At 43.1% G+C, this 16,743-nt stretch overlaps 1 protein-coding gene across 2 annotated transcripts in view; it reads left to right on the forward strand.

Annotated features, from left to right (window-relative positions):
* The window catches only part of fam83b (family with sequence similarity 83 member B), a 39,914-nt gene extending 23,516 nt beyond the window's left edge, over window positions 1-16,398 (forward strand). For both annotated transcript variants that reach the window (XM_033021702.1, XM_033021703.1), the window contains exons 4-5: window positions 7,418-7,542; window positions 13,756-16,398. In XM_033021702.1, the coding sequence (XP_032877593.1) occupies window positions 7,418-7,542; window positions 13,756-15,907 (2,277 nt within the window). In that variant the 3' untranslated portion in view covers window positions 15,908-16,398. The remainder of the gene's footprint in view (window positions 1-7,417; window positions 7,543-13,755) is intronic.
* The last annotated feature ends 345 nt before the right edge of the window (window positions 16,399-16,743 follow it).

Genomic DNA, 16,743 nt, shown 5'->3' on the forward strand with positions numbered 1-16,743 from the left:
TCACAACTCTCTGGGTGAAAAAGTTTTTTCTCACCTCAGTCTTAAATGACCTTCCCTTTATTCTAAGACTGTGGCCCCTGGTTCTCGACTCGCCCTCGAGGAAGGGCAGGAGAAAGCCTGGAAGGTAATAGGTGGATACCGGCGAGGAGGCTATTGATAGGCAGATGGTGGGACAAAGGTGTGGGACTGAAGGATGGAAGAGTTTTAAATTGTGAAGCTCGAGGATGGAATATAGGTTGAGAAAACTGATTTAACACCACGTGGGAAGGGAGTTCCAATGTTCTTAAGTCATAGGAGCAGAATTTGACAATTAGGCCCATTGAGTCTACACTGCCATTCAATCACGGCTGATGTATCTTTCCCTCTCAACCCAATTCTCCTGCCTCCTCCCCATAACCTTTGACACCCGTACTAATCAAAGGTTTATCAATCTCCGCTTTAAAAATACCCATTGGCCTGGCCTCCATGGCCGTCTGATGGACCCGCTGAAGTGACGGATTTGACTGGATTTGTTCCAATTCTGGGACACCAACGAATTAGGAATGAAGTTAATTCTACAGAGAAGGGATCAAGGAGATTTAGAAACATAGAAAATAGGTGTAGGAGTAGGCCATTCGGCCCTTTGAGCCTGCACCGCCATTCAATATCATCATGGCTGATCATCCAACTCGGTATCCTGTACCTGCCTTCTCTCCATACCCCCTGATCCCTTTAGCCACAAGGGCCACATCTAACTCCCTCTTAAATATAGCCAATGAACTGGCCTCAACTACCTTCTGTGGCAGAGAGTTCCAGAGACTCATCACTCTGTGTGAAAAATGTTTTTCTCATCTGGGTCCTAAAGGATTTCCCCATTATCCTTAAACTGTGACCCCTTGTCCTGGACTTCCCCAACATCGGGAACAATCTTCCTGCATCTAGCCTGTCCAACCCTCTAAGAATTTTGTAAGTTTCTACAAGATCCCCCCTCAATCTTCTAAATTCTAGCGAGTACAAGCCGAGTCTATCCAGTCTTTCTTCATATGAAAGTCCTGACATCCCAGGAATCAGTCTGGTGAACCTTCTCTGTATTCCCTCTAAGGCAAGAATGTCTTTCCTCAGATTTGGAGACCAAAACTGTACACAATACTCCAGGTGTGGTCTCACCAATACCCTGTACAACTGCAATTTGCTTGACTGGCCCTGGGGCTGTGGGAAGATAGTGCTGGAGTAACTCAGCAGTGTGCTGGAATATCTCAGCGGGTCAGGCAGCATCCCTGGAGAAAAAGGGATTTCGGGTGGGAACTCTTCTTCAGACCCATTGGGTGACAAACTGGGGTTTAGAGACTTGACTTGTGTGGACGATTGGACAGCTGGGTTATTATCTAAGGAGTAGAGGAAGATTTCATACATGTGCTCAAAATCATGAATAAGTCAGCAAGGGGAAAACACCTGCAGTACCTAAAGATCAGTATCTGGGGGTAAAGTCTCAAGATAAGTAAGACAGGGATGTAAAAACAAGGAACTGCAGATTTATTAAAAAAAATAAAATAAAATAAAGTTTTTTTTGGAACTAAAGTCATAGATCTGTTGTGAATCAAATGAATGATGGAGCAAGGTCAAGGGGGCTAAAGGGTCTCTTCCTGTTTCTGTGATCTAGGACACAGAGTGTTGGAGTAACTCAGCGGGTCAGGCAGCATTACTGGAGAACTTGGAAAGGTGACGTTTCGGGTCGGGACCTTTCTTCAGTGTTAATTTTAACGCCTCTTCCCATTTTTATTCCCCTTCCCATTCCCATGCTGACCTTTCTATCCTGGGCCTCCTCCATTGCCAATGAGAGGCCACACATTAACTGGAGGAACAGCACCTCCTATTTTATAACCCAATGGCATGAACATTGGATTCTTCAATTTTAGGCAACCTCTAACAATTCTGGCTCCATTCTCCTCCCCCACACTCCCCTTTCTTCCACACCGTCATCTCGCCTGTATCCCACCTGAACTTGCACCTATTTCCCTTCTTCCACCTCCACCTATATTCCTTCTTTTGGCTTCACCATTTACACTCTTCAATCCTTTCATCTCACACTTTCTGATTCCTCATCTCTGGCTATTCAAGTATCTGCCTTTGAAACTCCTCCCAGTGGCCAGAGGATCTGGGGTGACAGAGGAACTGAAGGAAATCCACATTAGACAGGAAATGGTGTTGGATAGACTGATAGGACTGAAGGCTGATAAATCCCCAGGGCTGCATCCCAGGGTACTTAAGGAAGTGGCTCTAGAAATCGTGGATGCATTTGGTGATAATTTTCCAATATTCTATAGACTCAGGATCAGTTCCTGTGGATTGGAGGGTGGCCAATGTTATCCTTAAGAAAGGCGGGAGAGAGAAAACAGGGAATTATAGACCAGTTAGCCTGACATCGGTGGTGGGGAAGACGCTGGAGTCAATTATAAAAGATGAAATAGCCAAACATTTGGATAGCAGTAACAGGATCGGTCCGAGTCAGCATGGATTTACGAAGGGGAAATCATGCTTGACTAATCTTCTGGAATTTTTTGAAGATGTAACTAGGAAAATGGACAAGGGAGAGCCAGTGGATGTAGTGTAACTGGACTTTCCGAAAGCATTTGATAAGGTCTCACATAGTAGATTAGTGGGCAAAATTAGGGCACATGGTATTGGGGGTAGAGTGCTGACATGGATAGAGAAGTGGTTGGCAGACAGGAGATAAAGAGTAGGGATTAACAAGTCCCTTTCAGAATGGCAGGCAGTGACTAGTGGGGTACCGTAAGGCTCAGTGCTGGGACCGCAGCTATTTACAATATACATCAATGATTTAGATGAAGGGATTCAAAGTAACATTAACAAATTTGCAGATGACACAAAGCTGGGTGGCAGTGTGAACTGTGAGGAGGATGCTATGACTTGGACAGGTTGGGGGAGTGGGCAGATGCATGGCAGATGAAGTTTAATGCAGATAAATGTAAGGTTGTCCACTTTGGTAGCAAAAACGGGATGGCAGATTACTATCTAAATGGTGTCAAGTTGGGAAAAGGGGAAGTACAACGGGATCTGGGGGTCCTTGTACATCAGCCTATGAAAGTAAGCATGCAGGTACAGCAGGCAGTGAAGAAAGTGAATGGCATGTTGGCCTTTATAACAAGAGGAATCGAATATAGGAGCAAGGAGGTCCTTCTGCAATTGTACAGAGCCCTAGTGAGACCACACCTGGGGTATTGTGTGCAGTTTTGGTCCCCTAATTTGAGGAAGGACATTCTTGCTATTGAGAGAGTGCAGCTTAGGTTTACAAGGTTAATTCCCGGGATGGCGGGGCTGTCATATGCTGAGAGAATGAAGCAGCTGGGCTTGTACACTCTGGAGTTTAGTAGGATGAGAGGGGATCTCATTGAAACATATAAGATTGTTAAGGGTTTGGACATGCTAGAGGCAGGAAACATGTTCCCGATGTTGGGGGAGTCCAGAACCAGGGTCCACAGTTTAAGAATAAGGAGTAACCCATTTAGAACGGAGACGAGGAAACACTTTTTCTCACAGAGAGTGGTGAGTCTGTGGAATTATCTGCCTCAGAGTGCGGTGGAGGCAGGTTCTCTGGATGCTTTCAAGAGAGAGCTAGATAGGGCTCTTAAAAGTAGCTGAGTCAGAGGATATGGGGAGAAGGCAGGAACGGGGTACTGATTGGGGATGATCAGCCACGATCACATTGAATGGCGGTGCTGGCTCGAAGGGCCGAATGGCCTACTCCTGCACCTATTGTCTATTGTGGTCTTGGGCAGCACTGTTCCCAAACCAGTCTGTGATGCAACCCAACAATATGCATTCTATGTTGCATCGAAAGAAGATTGCAAGGATCATTGGAGATCTGCTGAATTACTTCAGTTGTTTGAGGAAGTGGGGGTTTGGTGTGCCTTCTTGACTGTCGCATCAGTATTGTTAGTCCATGATAGATCGTTGGTAATATTTACTGCAAGTACCTTGAAGATCTAAACCATTTTCACTTTGGGCATGCACTCCACTATACTTTGGGTATCTTGATACTGCCGTGAACATGGGATGAATTGCTGACCTAATTGCTGAGATGTAATTCTGGTGCTCTATAAGGCATTGGAGTATTGTGAGCAATTCTGGGCCCCATATCTGAGGAAGGATGTGCTGGCTCTGGAGAGGATCCAGAGGAGGTTTACAAGAATGATCCCAGGAATGAGTGGGTTAACATATGATGAGCGTTTAACAGCACTGGGCCTGTACCCGTTGGAGTTTAGAAGAATGAGGGGGACCTCATTGAAACTTACCGAATCATGAAAGCTTTGGAAAGAATAAATGTGGAGAGGATGTTTCCAGTAGTGGGAGAGTCTTGGACCAGAGGTCATAGCCTCAGAATTAACGGACGTTCCTTTAGGAAGGAGATGAGAAGGAATTTATTTAGTCAGGGGGTGGTGAATCTGTGGCATTATTTGCCACAGAGAGCTGTGGAAGCCAAGTCACTGGATATAATTCAGGCAGAGATAGATAGATTCTTGATTATACGGGTGTCAGGGGTTATGGGGAGAAGGCAGGAGAATGGGGTTAGGATGGAGAGATAGATCAGCCATGATTGAATGGCAGAGGAGAATTGATGGGCTGAATGGCCTAATTCTTCTCCTATCATATGACCTCCTCTTTGTATTTCATGTCCTTTGTACACACAAGCATTCTGAGAACAGTCTATTCTCTCTCTACTGCTCCAAACAGACAATGGAATAGAGACACACAAGACTGCAGATGCTGGAATCCTGAGCAAAAAACAAACTGCTGGAGGAACTCAGCAGGGCAGGCAGCATCTGTGGAGGGAAATGGACAGTCAACGTTTCAGGTTTTCCTGTCTCGGACAATGGAATACCTTGCTTTCATTTTTAACACCAGCTGCACATAAACAGTGTTGTGAAACTATCTGTTCGTATGGAGAAGCCAATGAAAATGAGGGGAAGTTCAGTGGCACAGCAGTAGAGCTCCTGTCTCGCAGTACCAGAGACCCAAGTTTGATCCTGACTGTGGGTGTAGTCTGTGCGGAGTATGTAGCCGCGAGTGGTTTCTCCGGGTGCTCCGGTTTCCTTCCACATTCCAAAGATGTGCGTGTTTGCAGGTCCTAGTGTGTAGGATGTGAAAGTGGGATGACATAGAACTTGTACATGGGGGATTGAAGGTCAGCATGGACTTGTTGGGCTGAAGGGCCTGCTTCCACATTGTATCTCAAAACTAAAAACAAGGTGATGATTGTGTTGTGAGTCAGTTTACAGTTTATTTGTTGCTTCATGCTCTGGAGTAAAAGTAGTTATATTTGCCTTGGCAACCACTATGTTGAAATACACCTCCGCCCTCAAATTATCGTGCGCTGTTGATTTTACTGCAGCAACATACTCAGAAGTCAGAGCATGTTGACTACCTATTCAGTGTGGGGCCATGTGTATCAACATTATGAATATGCAAAATTAATCTCATTTAACTGACGAAATTGCTCCTCGCCTGTTGACAAGCTGATGTGTTTAAGTTTATTGAAAGAGTCAATAGGGTAAACTTATTACTGGTGGGAGGTTCAGAACAAAGGACTGGAACCTGAAAAGTAAAGTCTGATTATTCAGGGGTGTTCCCACAAGGTGTGTACCAGGAGAATGAATTGAATTAAATTGAAAGATACAACATGGAAACAGGCCCATTGGCCCACCAGGATTGAAGGCTTTGCAAAATTTCAAGGTCACCTACACGCTAAGCATTAAAGTAGCGAATTCAGAGGTCCCATGTCCAAAGAGTTTACTATATATTGCTTGACGAGGGTGGTGGACAATCAAGTAGCTAACGACCTCGATCTCGACCATTATGTGAGTTCAGGAGACAGGACGGAAGTCCATAGAACAGGAACATGCCCTTAGGACTACAATGTTTGCGTCAAACATGATGCCAAGTTAAATTGATCTCATCTGCCTGCACCTGATCCATATCCCTCTATTACTTGCACTTCATGGGGCTATCTAAAAGCCTCTTCAATGCCATTATCGTATCTGCCTCCACCACCACTGTGGGCAATGTGCTCCAGGCCGTCATCACTCTCTGTGCAAAAAAACCCGCTCTGCACATCTCTTTTAAAATTCCCCCCCTCTCTCCTTACAGCTATGACCTGCAGTGTTGGACTTTTGCACCCTGGGTACATAGCTCTGACTGTCCACTCTATGCCTCTCATAATTGTATGTACTATAAGTCTCCTCAACCACTGATATTCCAGAGTAAACATCCCAGCCTCTCCCTGTAGCGGAAACCTTCTAATACAGGCAGCATCGCTCCCCTGACATATGAATTACTCCCCTGGCTGCTGCGGGATCTCCACTGTGTAGCCCTACCTCCATTGTGGTGCATTTAGTGGAGCTGTTGACTCGTAGCTACAGGAACTGGGTTTAATCCTGATCTCCGGGTACTCTGGTTACCTTCACATCCCTCAGATAAGTTGGTGGGATAGTTTACTGCTGTAAATCACCAAATCATCATCATGATGTAAATCATCGTTCTGTAAAAGATCGATGCCAAAAAAGTATCAAAGTAAAATAAGACAGGTGTGTAGGAGAGAATAAATAGAAAGGCCGCAGGGTCAAGCGGAGAGGGGAATGGGCTGATGAGATCTTTTCTGTTGGGAACTGGCATGAATCCAATGGACCACATGGCTTCCTTCTGCATTATATGGGTTTCATTGTGTCTCAGTTGGAGGCACTTCCACTCTGAGTTGGAAGATTGAGGTTCAAATCCCACTCGAGAGAACTGATCTCATAATCCAGGCTTTTACATCAGAGTATGGTCAGAGGCGCTGTGTATTTGCAGAGATGTCAGGACTTAAAGAATTATGTGGCACAGTGGTACAGCTAGAAGAGATGCTGCCCATATCGCCCGGATTCGATCCTCATCTCGGGTACTGTCTGTGGGGAGTTTGCACATTCTCTCTGACCTTGCGGGTTTTTCCGGGTGATCCAGTTTCCTCCCACATCCCAAAGACATGTTGGTTTGTTGGTCAAAAGGTCTCTGTAAATTGCTCTTCGTATGTAGTAACTCAGCGGGGCAGGCAGCATCTCTGGAGAAAAGGAATGCGTGACGTTTCAGGTTGAGACCCTTCATCAGACTGAGAAATCAAAATGCGAAAGTCTAGCATTTGAACTCGGCAACCATGTTGTGGTTTGTTATAAAGCAAGTGATGTGTGTGACTTGGAGTGGGACCCAGAGATAGCAATGTTTCCATCTCCTTGCTCACACATACCAAAAAAATAACAGATATTTCTGGAAATGGTTGTTATTATTAACTAAATGCTCGTGAAGTTTCATTTCGATCTTTATTTTGCCCTTTATCTTATACTGCTGGATTGAAGTCGTTTCTAATTTCAACTCAAACTTCTTTCAACAGAATATTAGGATCCGAACAGTCAAGGGATTAGATTATCTTTGCAGATCGGGAAGCAAGTTCCATGGAAAGATGATGGAGAAGTTTCTGTTGGTGGACTGCAAAACAGTGGTATATGGAACATACAGGTAAGTTTTCATTTTTTGACTAGATAACACATGCAAGGAAGATTAAAAACTTGTGTCTGGAAATATTAACATAAAAATCATCAATAAATCTCATGAATAATTCAGCTGGAGCTTCCTTATTCAAAGGCTGGTTAGAATTTGGAGCATGCTATCACTAAAGACCAATTGAGGTGATCAATTGAGGTGATAAGTTGAATGAGGTGTCAGACCCACTTTTCCCTCTATAACATCTCCTTTTCCGTCCCCTCCCCCCCACCCCATCCACTTCTACTTTTATCCCTTCCTCTAGCTTCTTTCACTTCAATTTCACTTTGCTTCTCTCCCTACCTTACATCTATTTGTCTTTGTTTTTTTTTATCTCTAGCCTTTTTCAAGATTCCAGCATCTGCGTCACCAAAAGCCAACATTTGTACAATTACAGTGTAATTCGCCTTGAGATTGGAATCTCCTGAAGCAGACTAATCCTTGAGTTGAAGCAATTTCAGGGAAGTGTACAGTGCCCTCCATAATATTTGGGACAAGGACCCATCATTTATTGATTTGCCTCTGTATTCCACAATTTGAGATTTGTAATAGAAAAAAATCACATGTGGTTAAAGTGCACATTGTCAGATTTTAATAAAGGCCATTTTTATACATTTTGGTGTCACCATGAAGAAATTACAGCTGTGTTTATACATAGCCCCCCATTTCTGGGCACCATAATGTTTGGGACACATGGCTTCACAGGTGTTTGTAATTGCTCAGGTGTGTTTAAATGCCTCCTTCATGCAGGTGTAAGAGAGCTCTCAGTAACTAGTCTCTCCTTCACCTTGGGAAACTTGTATTGCTGTTTATCAACATGAGGACCAATGTTGTGCCAATGAAAGTCAAAGAAGCCATTATAGGACTGAGAAACAAGAATAAAACTGTTAGAGACATCAGACAAACTTCAGTCTTACCCAAATCAACTGTTTGGAACATCATTAAGAAGGTAGATACAAAATGCTGGAGAAACTCAGCGGGTGAGGCAGCATCTGTGGAGAGAAGGAATAGGCGACATTTCGGGTCGAGACACTTCTTCAGACTTTTGTGGCGTGACATCAACCACCTCAAATGTTCCACTCCCCTTATCTACTCTAACCTAAAAAAAAAAACATGTCTTAACCCATCATTAAGAAGAAAGAAAGCACTGGTGAGCTTAATAAAGAAAAATCCTCAAACACCTGACAGACAGATCAGAAACGCCCTTCAGGAGTTAGGTGTGGATTTGTCAATGACCACTGTCCGCAGAAGACTTCATGAACAGAAATACAGAGGCTACACTGCAAGATGCAAACCACAGGTTAGCCACAAAAATAGGATGGTCAGGTTACAGTTTGCTAAGAAGTTCTTAAAAGAGCAACCACAGTTCTGGAAAAAGGTCTTGTGGACAGATGAGACAAAGATAAACTTGTATCAGAGTGATGGCAAGAGCAAAGTATGGAGGAGAGAAGGAACTGCCCAAGATCCAAAGCATACCACCTCATCTGTGAAACATGGTGGTGGGGGTGTTATGGCCTCGGCATGTATGGCTGCTGAAGGTACTGGCTCACTTACTTTTATTGATGATACAACTGCTGATGGTAGTAGCATAATGAATTGTGAAGTGTATAGACACATCCTATCTGCTCAAGTTCAAACAAATGTCTCAAAACTCATTGGCCAGCGGTTCATTCTACAGCAAGACAATGATCCCAAACATACTGCTGAAGCAACAAAGGAGTTTTTCAAAGTTATAAAACGGTCAATTCTTGAGAGGCCATTGTCAATCACTCGATCTGAACCCAATTGAGCATGCCTTTTATATGCTGAAGAGAAAACTGAAGGGGACTAGCCCCCAAAACAAGCATAAGCTAAAGGTGGCTGCAATACAGGCCCGGCAGAGCATCACCCAGCAACTGGTGATGTCCATGAATCGCAGACTTCAAGCAGTCATTGCATGCAAAGGATACGCAACACAATGCTAAACATAACTACTGTGTTCCCAAACCTTGTTGTGTCCCAAACCTTATGATGCCCTGAAAGAGGGGGACTATGTATAAACACTGATTTAATTTCTACATGGTGAAACCAAAATATATAAAAATACCCTTTATTAAAATCTGACAATGTGCGCTTTAACCACGTGATTTTTTTTTTTCTATTACAAACCTCAAATGGTGGAGTACAGAGGCATGAGGCATAAATGATGAGTCTTTGTCCCAAACATTATGGAGAGCACTGTAAATGAAAAACAATTCTGGCACTCCCCCTTCCCCCTTGCTGGAGGGCAGCGGATCTAGCATCTTCACTGCACAGTCCATGGAATTATCTGCACGGCTATTAATAGTTAATGTTGCTAGCTATGTGGCAGAGTGCGCGCAGGGGTGGCACTGTGGTGCAGCGGTCCAGTTGTTGCTTACAGCGCCAGGGATCCAGTTTTGATCCTGACTATGAGTGCTGACTTTATGAAGTTTGTACGTTCTCCCTGTGGCCATGTGAGTTTTTTCCGGGTGCTCCGGTTTACTCTCACACTCCAAAGACAAACAGGTTTGTAGGTTAATTGGCTTCTGTAAATTGTAAATTATCCCTAATGTGTAGGATAGTGCTAGTGCATGTGGTGATCACTGGTCGGCACTGACTCAGTGGGCTGAAGGCCCTGTTACCACGCTGCATCTCTAAAGTGTAAAGTGTAAAGTCAATGCATTAGCCATGTTATTACATAATGATATTGATCGAGCAACCTAAACATACTGATTTGTCCTTTAGTTAAAACATTTTTTTAAATTAGTACAGGCTAAGAGTTCAGGTGGTATCCTTAAAGCTCTGCACGTGAGACTGTCATCTCACTCTCAGATGGAGATTTATTTGTAAATTTACAGTGAACGCCAATAATTCTCTAATATTACATAGTGGCTGTGCAATAACTGGTCACTTACAGTGCATTCAGAAAGTATTCAGACCCATTCACTTTTTCCACATTTTGTTACATTACAGCCTTATTTTAAAATGGATTAATTTTTTTTAAATCATCAATCTATACACAGTACCTCCGAATAAGGAAGTGAAAATATGTGTTCAGAAATGTTTGCAATGTAATTAAAATATAAATAATTGAAATATCACATTTACTTAAGTATTCAAACCGTTTGCTATGACTCCCAAAATTGCGCTTGGGTTCATCCTGTTTCCATTGATTATCCTCGAGATGTTTCTACAACTTGATTGGAGTCCACCAGTGGTAAATTAAATTGATTGGACATGATTTGGAAAGGCACACGCCTGTCTATATAAGTCCCACAGTTGACAGTGCATGACAGAGCAAAACCCAAGCCATGAAGGCAAAGGAATTGTCCATAGATCTCCGAGACAGGATTGTGTCGAGACACGGATCTGGGGAAGGGTATAAAATAATTTTAGCAGCATTGCAGGTCCCGAAAAGCACAGTGGCCTCCGTCATTCTTAAATGGAAGAACTTTGGAACCACCAGGACTCTTCATAGAGCTGGCCGCCCGGCCAAACTGAGCAATCGGGAGAGTAGGGCCTTGGTCAGGGAGGTGACCAAGAACCCGATGGTCACTCTGACAGAGCTCCAGAGTTCCTCTGTGAAGATAGGAGAACCTTCGTGAAGGACAACTATATCTGCACCAATCAGGCCTTCATGGTAGAGTGGCCAGATGGAAGCCACTCCTCAGTAAAAGGCACATGACAGCCCACTTGGTGTTTGTCAAAAGGCATGAGAAACAAGAATCTCTGGTCTGATGAAACCAAGATTGAACTCTTTGGCCGACTCCTGCACCTAATTTCTATGTTTCTATGAATTAAAAGGTTGTTGAAGTAGTTATAAACGAAATATAATTTTAAGAGTACAGAATCTTTATGTCCCTGTTCGGTTGAAAGGAAATAGTAAAAATCGGAAAGAGCCATGGTTTTCAAGGGAAATTGGACACTTGGTTCAGAAAAAGAGGGAGATCTACAATAATTATAGGCAGCATGGAGTAAATGAGGTGCTTGAGGAGTATAAAGAATGTAAAAAGAATCTTAAGAAATAAATTAGAAAAGCTAAAAGAAGATATGAGGTTGCTTTGGCAAGTAAGGTGAAAGTAAACCCAAAGGGTTTCTACAGCTATATTAATAGCAAAAGGATAACGAGGGATAAAATTGGTCCATTAGAGAGTCAGAGTGGACAGCTATCTGCCGAGCCAAAAGAGGTGGGGGAGATATTGAACAATTTCTTTTCTTCGGTATTCACCAAGGAGAAGGATATTGAATTATGTGAGGTAAGGGAAACAAGTAGAGTAGCTATGGAAACTATGAGATTCAAAGAAGAGGAAGTACTGACACTTTTGAGAAATATAAAAGTGGATAAGTCTCCAGGTCCGGACAGGATATTCCCTAGGACATTGAGGGAAGTTAGTGTAGAAATAGCAGGGGCTATGACAGAAATATTTCAAATGTCATTAGAAATGGGAATAGTGCCGGAGGATTGGCGTTCTGCGCATGTTGTTCCATTGTTTAAAAAGGGGTCTAAGAGTAAACCTAGCAATTATAGACCTGTTAGTTTGACGTCAGTGGTGGGCAAATTAATGGAAAGGATACTTAGAGATAATATATATAAGCATCTGGATAAACAGGGTCTGATTAGGAACAGTCAACATGGATTTGTGCCTGGAAGGTCATGTTTGACTAATCTTCTTGAATTTTTTGAAGAGGTTACTCGGGAAATTGATGAGGGTAAAGCAGTGGATGTTGTATATATGGACTTCAGTAAGGCCTTTGACAAGGTTCCTCATGGAAGGTTGGTTAAGAAGGTTCAATGGTTGGGTATTAATGGTGGAGTAGCAAGATGGATTCAACAGTGGCTGAATGGGAGATGCAAGAAAGTAATGGTGGATGGTTGTTTGTCAGGTTGGAGGCCAGTGACTAGTGGGGTGCCACAGGGATCTGTGTTGGGTCCACTGTTGTTTGTCATGTACATCAATGATCTGGATGATGGTGTGGTAAATTGGATTAGTAAGTATGCAGATGATACTAAGATAGGTGGGGTTGTGGATAATGAAGTAGATTTTCAAAGTCTACAGCGAGATTTATGCCAGTTGGAAGAGTGGACTGAAAGATGGCAGATGGAGTTTAATGCTGATAAGTGTGAGGTGCTACATCTTGGCAGGACAAATCAAAATAGGACGTACATGGTAAATGGTAGGGAATTGAAGAATGCAGGTGAACAGAGGGATCTGGGAATAACTGTGCACAGTTCCCTGAAAGTGGAATCTCATGTAGATAGGGTGGTAAAGAAAGCTTTTGGTGTGCTGGCCTTTATAAATCAGAGCATTGAGTATAGAAGTTGGGATGTAATGTTAAAATTGTACAAGGCATTGGTGATGCCAATTCTGGAGTATGGTGTACAATTTTGGTCGCCTAATTATAGGAAGGATGTCAACAAAATAGAGAGAGTACAGAGGAGATTTACTAGAATGTTGCCTGGGTTTCAGCAACTAAGTTACAGAGAAAGGTTGAACAAGTTAGGGCTTTATTCTTTGGAGCGCAGAAGGTTAAGGGGGGACTTGATAGAGGTCTTTAAAATGATGAGAGGGATAGACAGAGTTGACGTGGATAAGCTTTTCCCACTGAGAGTAGGGAAGATTCAAACCAGGGGACATGACTTGAGAATTAAGGGACAGAAGTTTAGGGGTAACATGAGGGGGAACTTCTTTACTCAGAGAGTGGTGGCTGTGTGGAATGAGCTTCCAGGGAAGGTGGTGGAGGCAGGTTCGTTTTTATCATTTAAAAATAAATTGGATAGTTATATGGACGGGAAAGGAATGGAGGGTTGTTATGGTCTGAGCGCAGGTGTATGGGACTAGGGGAGAATACGTATTCGGCACGTACTAGAAGGATCGAGATGGCCTGTTTCCGTGCTGTAATTGTTATATGGTTATATGGTTATAAATACTGAAATAAACAGAATATTGCTCACCCACTGAATTACTCCAGCACTTTATGCCTATCTTCAGTCTAAACCAGCATCTGCAGTTCCTTCCTGCACATAGAGTATTGGCTAATATGATATCAGCAACATCTCAAATGTGGCAAATAATGGAGTTTTACCATAGCATGGCTACATAATTCTGAATTATGTTTACATAATTTTCTTTTAGATGTACAAGAGCCAGGTCTTTATGCAACTAAAATGAATGAATTATTCTTTTTCAGTTTCATGTGGTCCTTTGAAAAGATACACCTTAGTATGGTGCAGGTGATCACTGGGCAGCTGGTGGAATCATACGACGAAGAGTTTCGGACAATATATGCACGTTCTGATATCCCCAGCATGTTCTCGACAGAAAATACGGCAGAGAAAAGGCAAACACAGATCTTTCAAAACGGAATTAGCCGTGACATTTACCAACATTCGGTGAAGTCGAATGTTTCATCTTCCAATCTGCACCAGCCTTTCAGCCGAACGAACCCCACGAGACATACCCTCGACACCTTGTACCAAAAGTTTAATGTAGGACGCAATGTACAGCAAAATGAGTGGGATAACATCAGCAACAAAATGAACCAGCGGACTGTGTACACCAAGCCTTTTGTTACAAATCATATGGATCCAACTAATAGAGTGGGTCGTAACCAGGCTTTTGAGAAGAGTGATTATTGGAAAAGGCACAGCTATGCTGGGGAGCAGCAAGAAACGTCTGCCAGACTTTTGTTGAATCAACCGACAAATCACAGACCCTTATTTCAACGAAGCAGCCATAATTTACTGGAGGAAAATGAAAGTGTAGGTTCTTCAACCCGAGGTGATTTTATGCAACGAACACATGGGAAATTCTTTGAGCAGCGGACTCAGGAAAGAAATATGCCAAATTTCGATAGGAGCTCAAGAATGCGGAACACTTACCACGGGCCCAATATGCTCCAATTGGCCCCCACCCACAAGCTGCCCAACCTGGAGAGCATGAAAAGGACAGGGCTGCGGAACTGGAGGATAGAAAGTTACTTAAATGCACCCAATGCTTCACAAACAAATTCCATCATTGACCCATTTGAACATAAGGCTCCCAGCATGATGGACAGGGGAGTGAACTCCATTGGCCACAGAGTGCAAGAACATTCAGAATTAATGGGCAGAGCAGAAATCAAAACCAATCCAAATCTGGTGCATTCCAGATTGCGTGCTTCAATTATATACAAGGCTCCTCAAGTAGGGGAGGAGGGCACCAGAAGTCATAACTCAGGATCAACATCTTCAACTATAGGTTCAGATTCCATGCCAGCAATTCCACAAGTCCTTGCAGCGAACAAAACGGTACATTCATTGTTTAACACGGACAAAAATAACTCACAGAATTATGTGAATGCACCAGCTGTGGCAGTGTTAGAGCAGCGATCTGCAGCATTAAAGACTTTCCAAAGTGACACCGAGTTGAATCAAACTCCCAACCTCCAACGTCAACATAGTTTTAATCGGACGTTCCAAATGCATGCGAATGAACAAAGCTCAGCAGTGCCCACATCAAACATGAATGCCGCTGTTGGCAGGACATTATCAATCCCGGCTCTGAGCAATATGAAGGGGGATGAATCTCCAAGGATCTGGCATTTGGAGAGAAACGGCAAAACGCTCAACCAACCTTCGACCTTCATTCGGAAGAGCTCAGACAAAATCCGATCTCTACTCAACATCTCGACTGAGAAGAGAGATCATGGATTGAGAAGCAGAGGATCCGTTGCATCCTACAAAACGAGTAGCAGCACTGATACTTTGACCTCAGAAGATGGCCGTCACGATAGGATAGATCTTACTGGGAATGAGGAAAGTGTTAAGACAGTGAGCATATCTTCAAATTCCTCAAACGCTCCACAAGTTGCTCGATCCAATCAGAATGTGCAGCAAAATGCAAACACCCACTTGCATGCAAAAGATTTTAGGTCGATGGGAGACGAGTCCACTCCAAGATTTTCCACAGAAAAAGTGCAGATCAGACAGGAGAACACAAGTACCAGTCCCACTGGATCATACACTTCTCGGGTAATTAGGACCAACACTGAGGAGGCCCAACCCAAAATCAACACCACAAAAACGCAGCACAATTCCAGCGAGCGGAGAGTCTTCAGCCGTTTTGAAAAGCAATACGTAACACCAGATAGTAAGCCAACACTAGAAGAAACGCTTTCAAATTCATTGCCAAGACATCCACCAACGAGCAGCAACAATACCGCAGCTGTCAATGACGTACGCCGGAGTTTAAGATTGTTTACGGCTCAAGGAAATCATGCTCGGCCGGCAGCTCCCCATCATGAAAACAAGTTTGAAAAATTTATGCAGAAGTTTGTGGGGACATTCAAAACTAAAAAATAAGAAGTTAAAATCTTTTCCACTGAAATTGCTTTTATGGCACACTAATGCTGATGTTAACAAGTTTAATACATCAACAGCAACCCAAAAGATAACGTGCTAAGCTTGCACTAAATGTGATTGTATTTTGAAGGCTTCGGTCTAAAATGCAAAAATGATGTGTCGGAGATACTGCAAAAAGCAAACATTTCTGTTCAACTGGTTTTATGTTTTGAACTCATTGTACAATATTTTCTTTGAGAAGGTGAGGATTACTTAATGCCATCTATTCAGTATTTGAGATTCTTGTTCTGTTTATTGCACTGGAGGTGTGAACTCCTGCATTCACTAACTGGGGATGCACATTTTGCCAAATCTCTGAGACGCTTGAGTATTAAAGAGATGTCTGTGATGAGAAAAACATTTTTCACACAGAGAATGGTGAATCTCTGGAACTCTCTGCCACAGAAGGTAGTTGAGGCCAGTTCATTGGCTATATTTAAGAGGGAGTTAGATGTGGCCCTTGTGGCTAAAGGGATCGGGGGGGTATGGAGAGAAGGCAGGTACAGGATACTGAGTTGGATGATCAGCCATGATCATATTGAATGGCGGTGCAGGCTTGAAGGGCCGAATGGCCTACTCCTTCACCTATTTTCTATGTTTCTATGAGGTATATGAGCCAAAAACATTAGGTAAGCTGCAATTTAGGTAAGAAGATCACCCTGTGTAAATGATCTGAAATCAAGGAGGAAAACAAATGTCTGAAGGTAGTGGTATACTTTCTCTCAACATCAGGTGCCTGCTGGCACTCTTTGGAGAAGTTGAATGGTATTTTGTATTGGTTTGTGCTTCAATTTCCA

This window comes from Amblyraja radiata, chromosome 5 (assembly GCF_010909765.2).
Source record: "Amblyraja radiata isolate CabotCenter1 chromosome 5, sAmbRad1.1.pri, whole genome shotgun sequence".
Lineage (NCBI taxonomy): Eukaryota > Metazoa > Chordata > Chondrichthyes > Rajiformes > Rajidae > Amblyraja > Amblyraja radiata.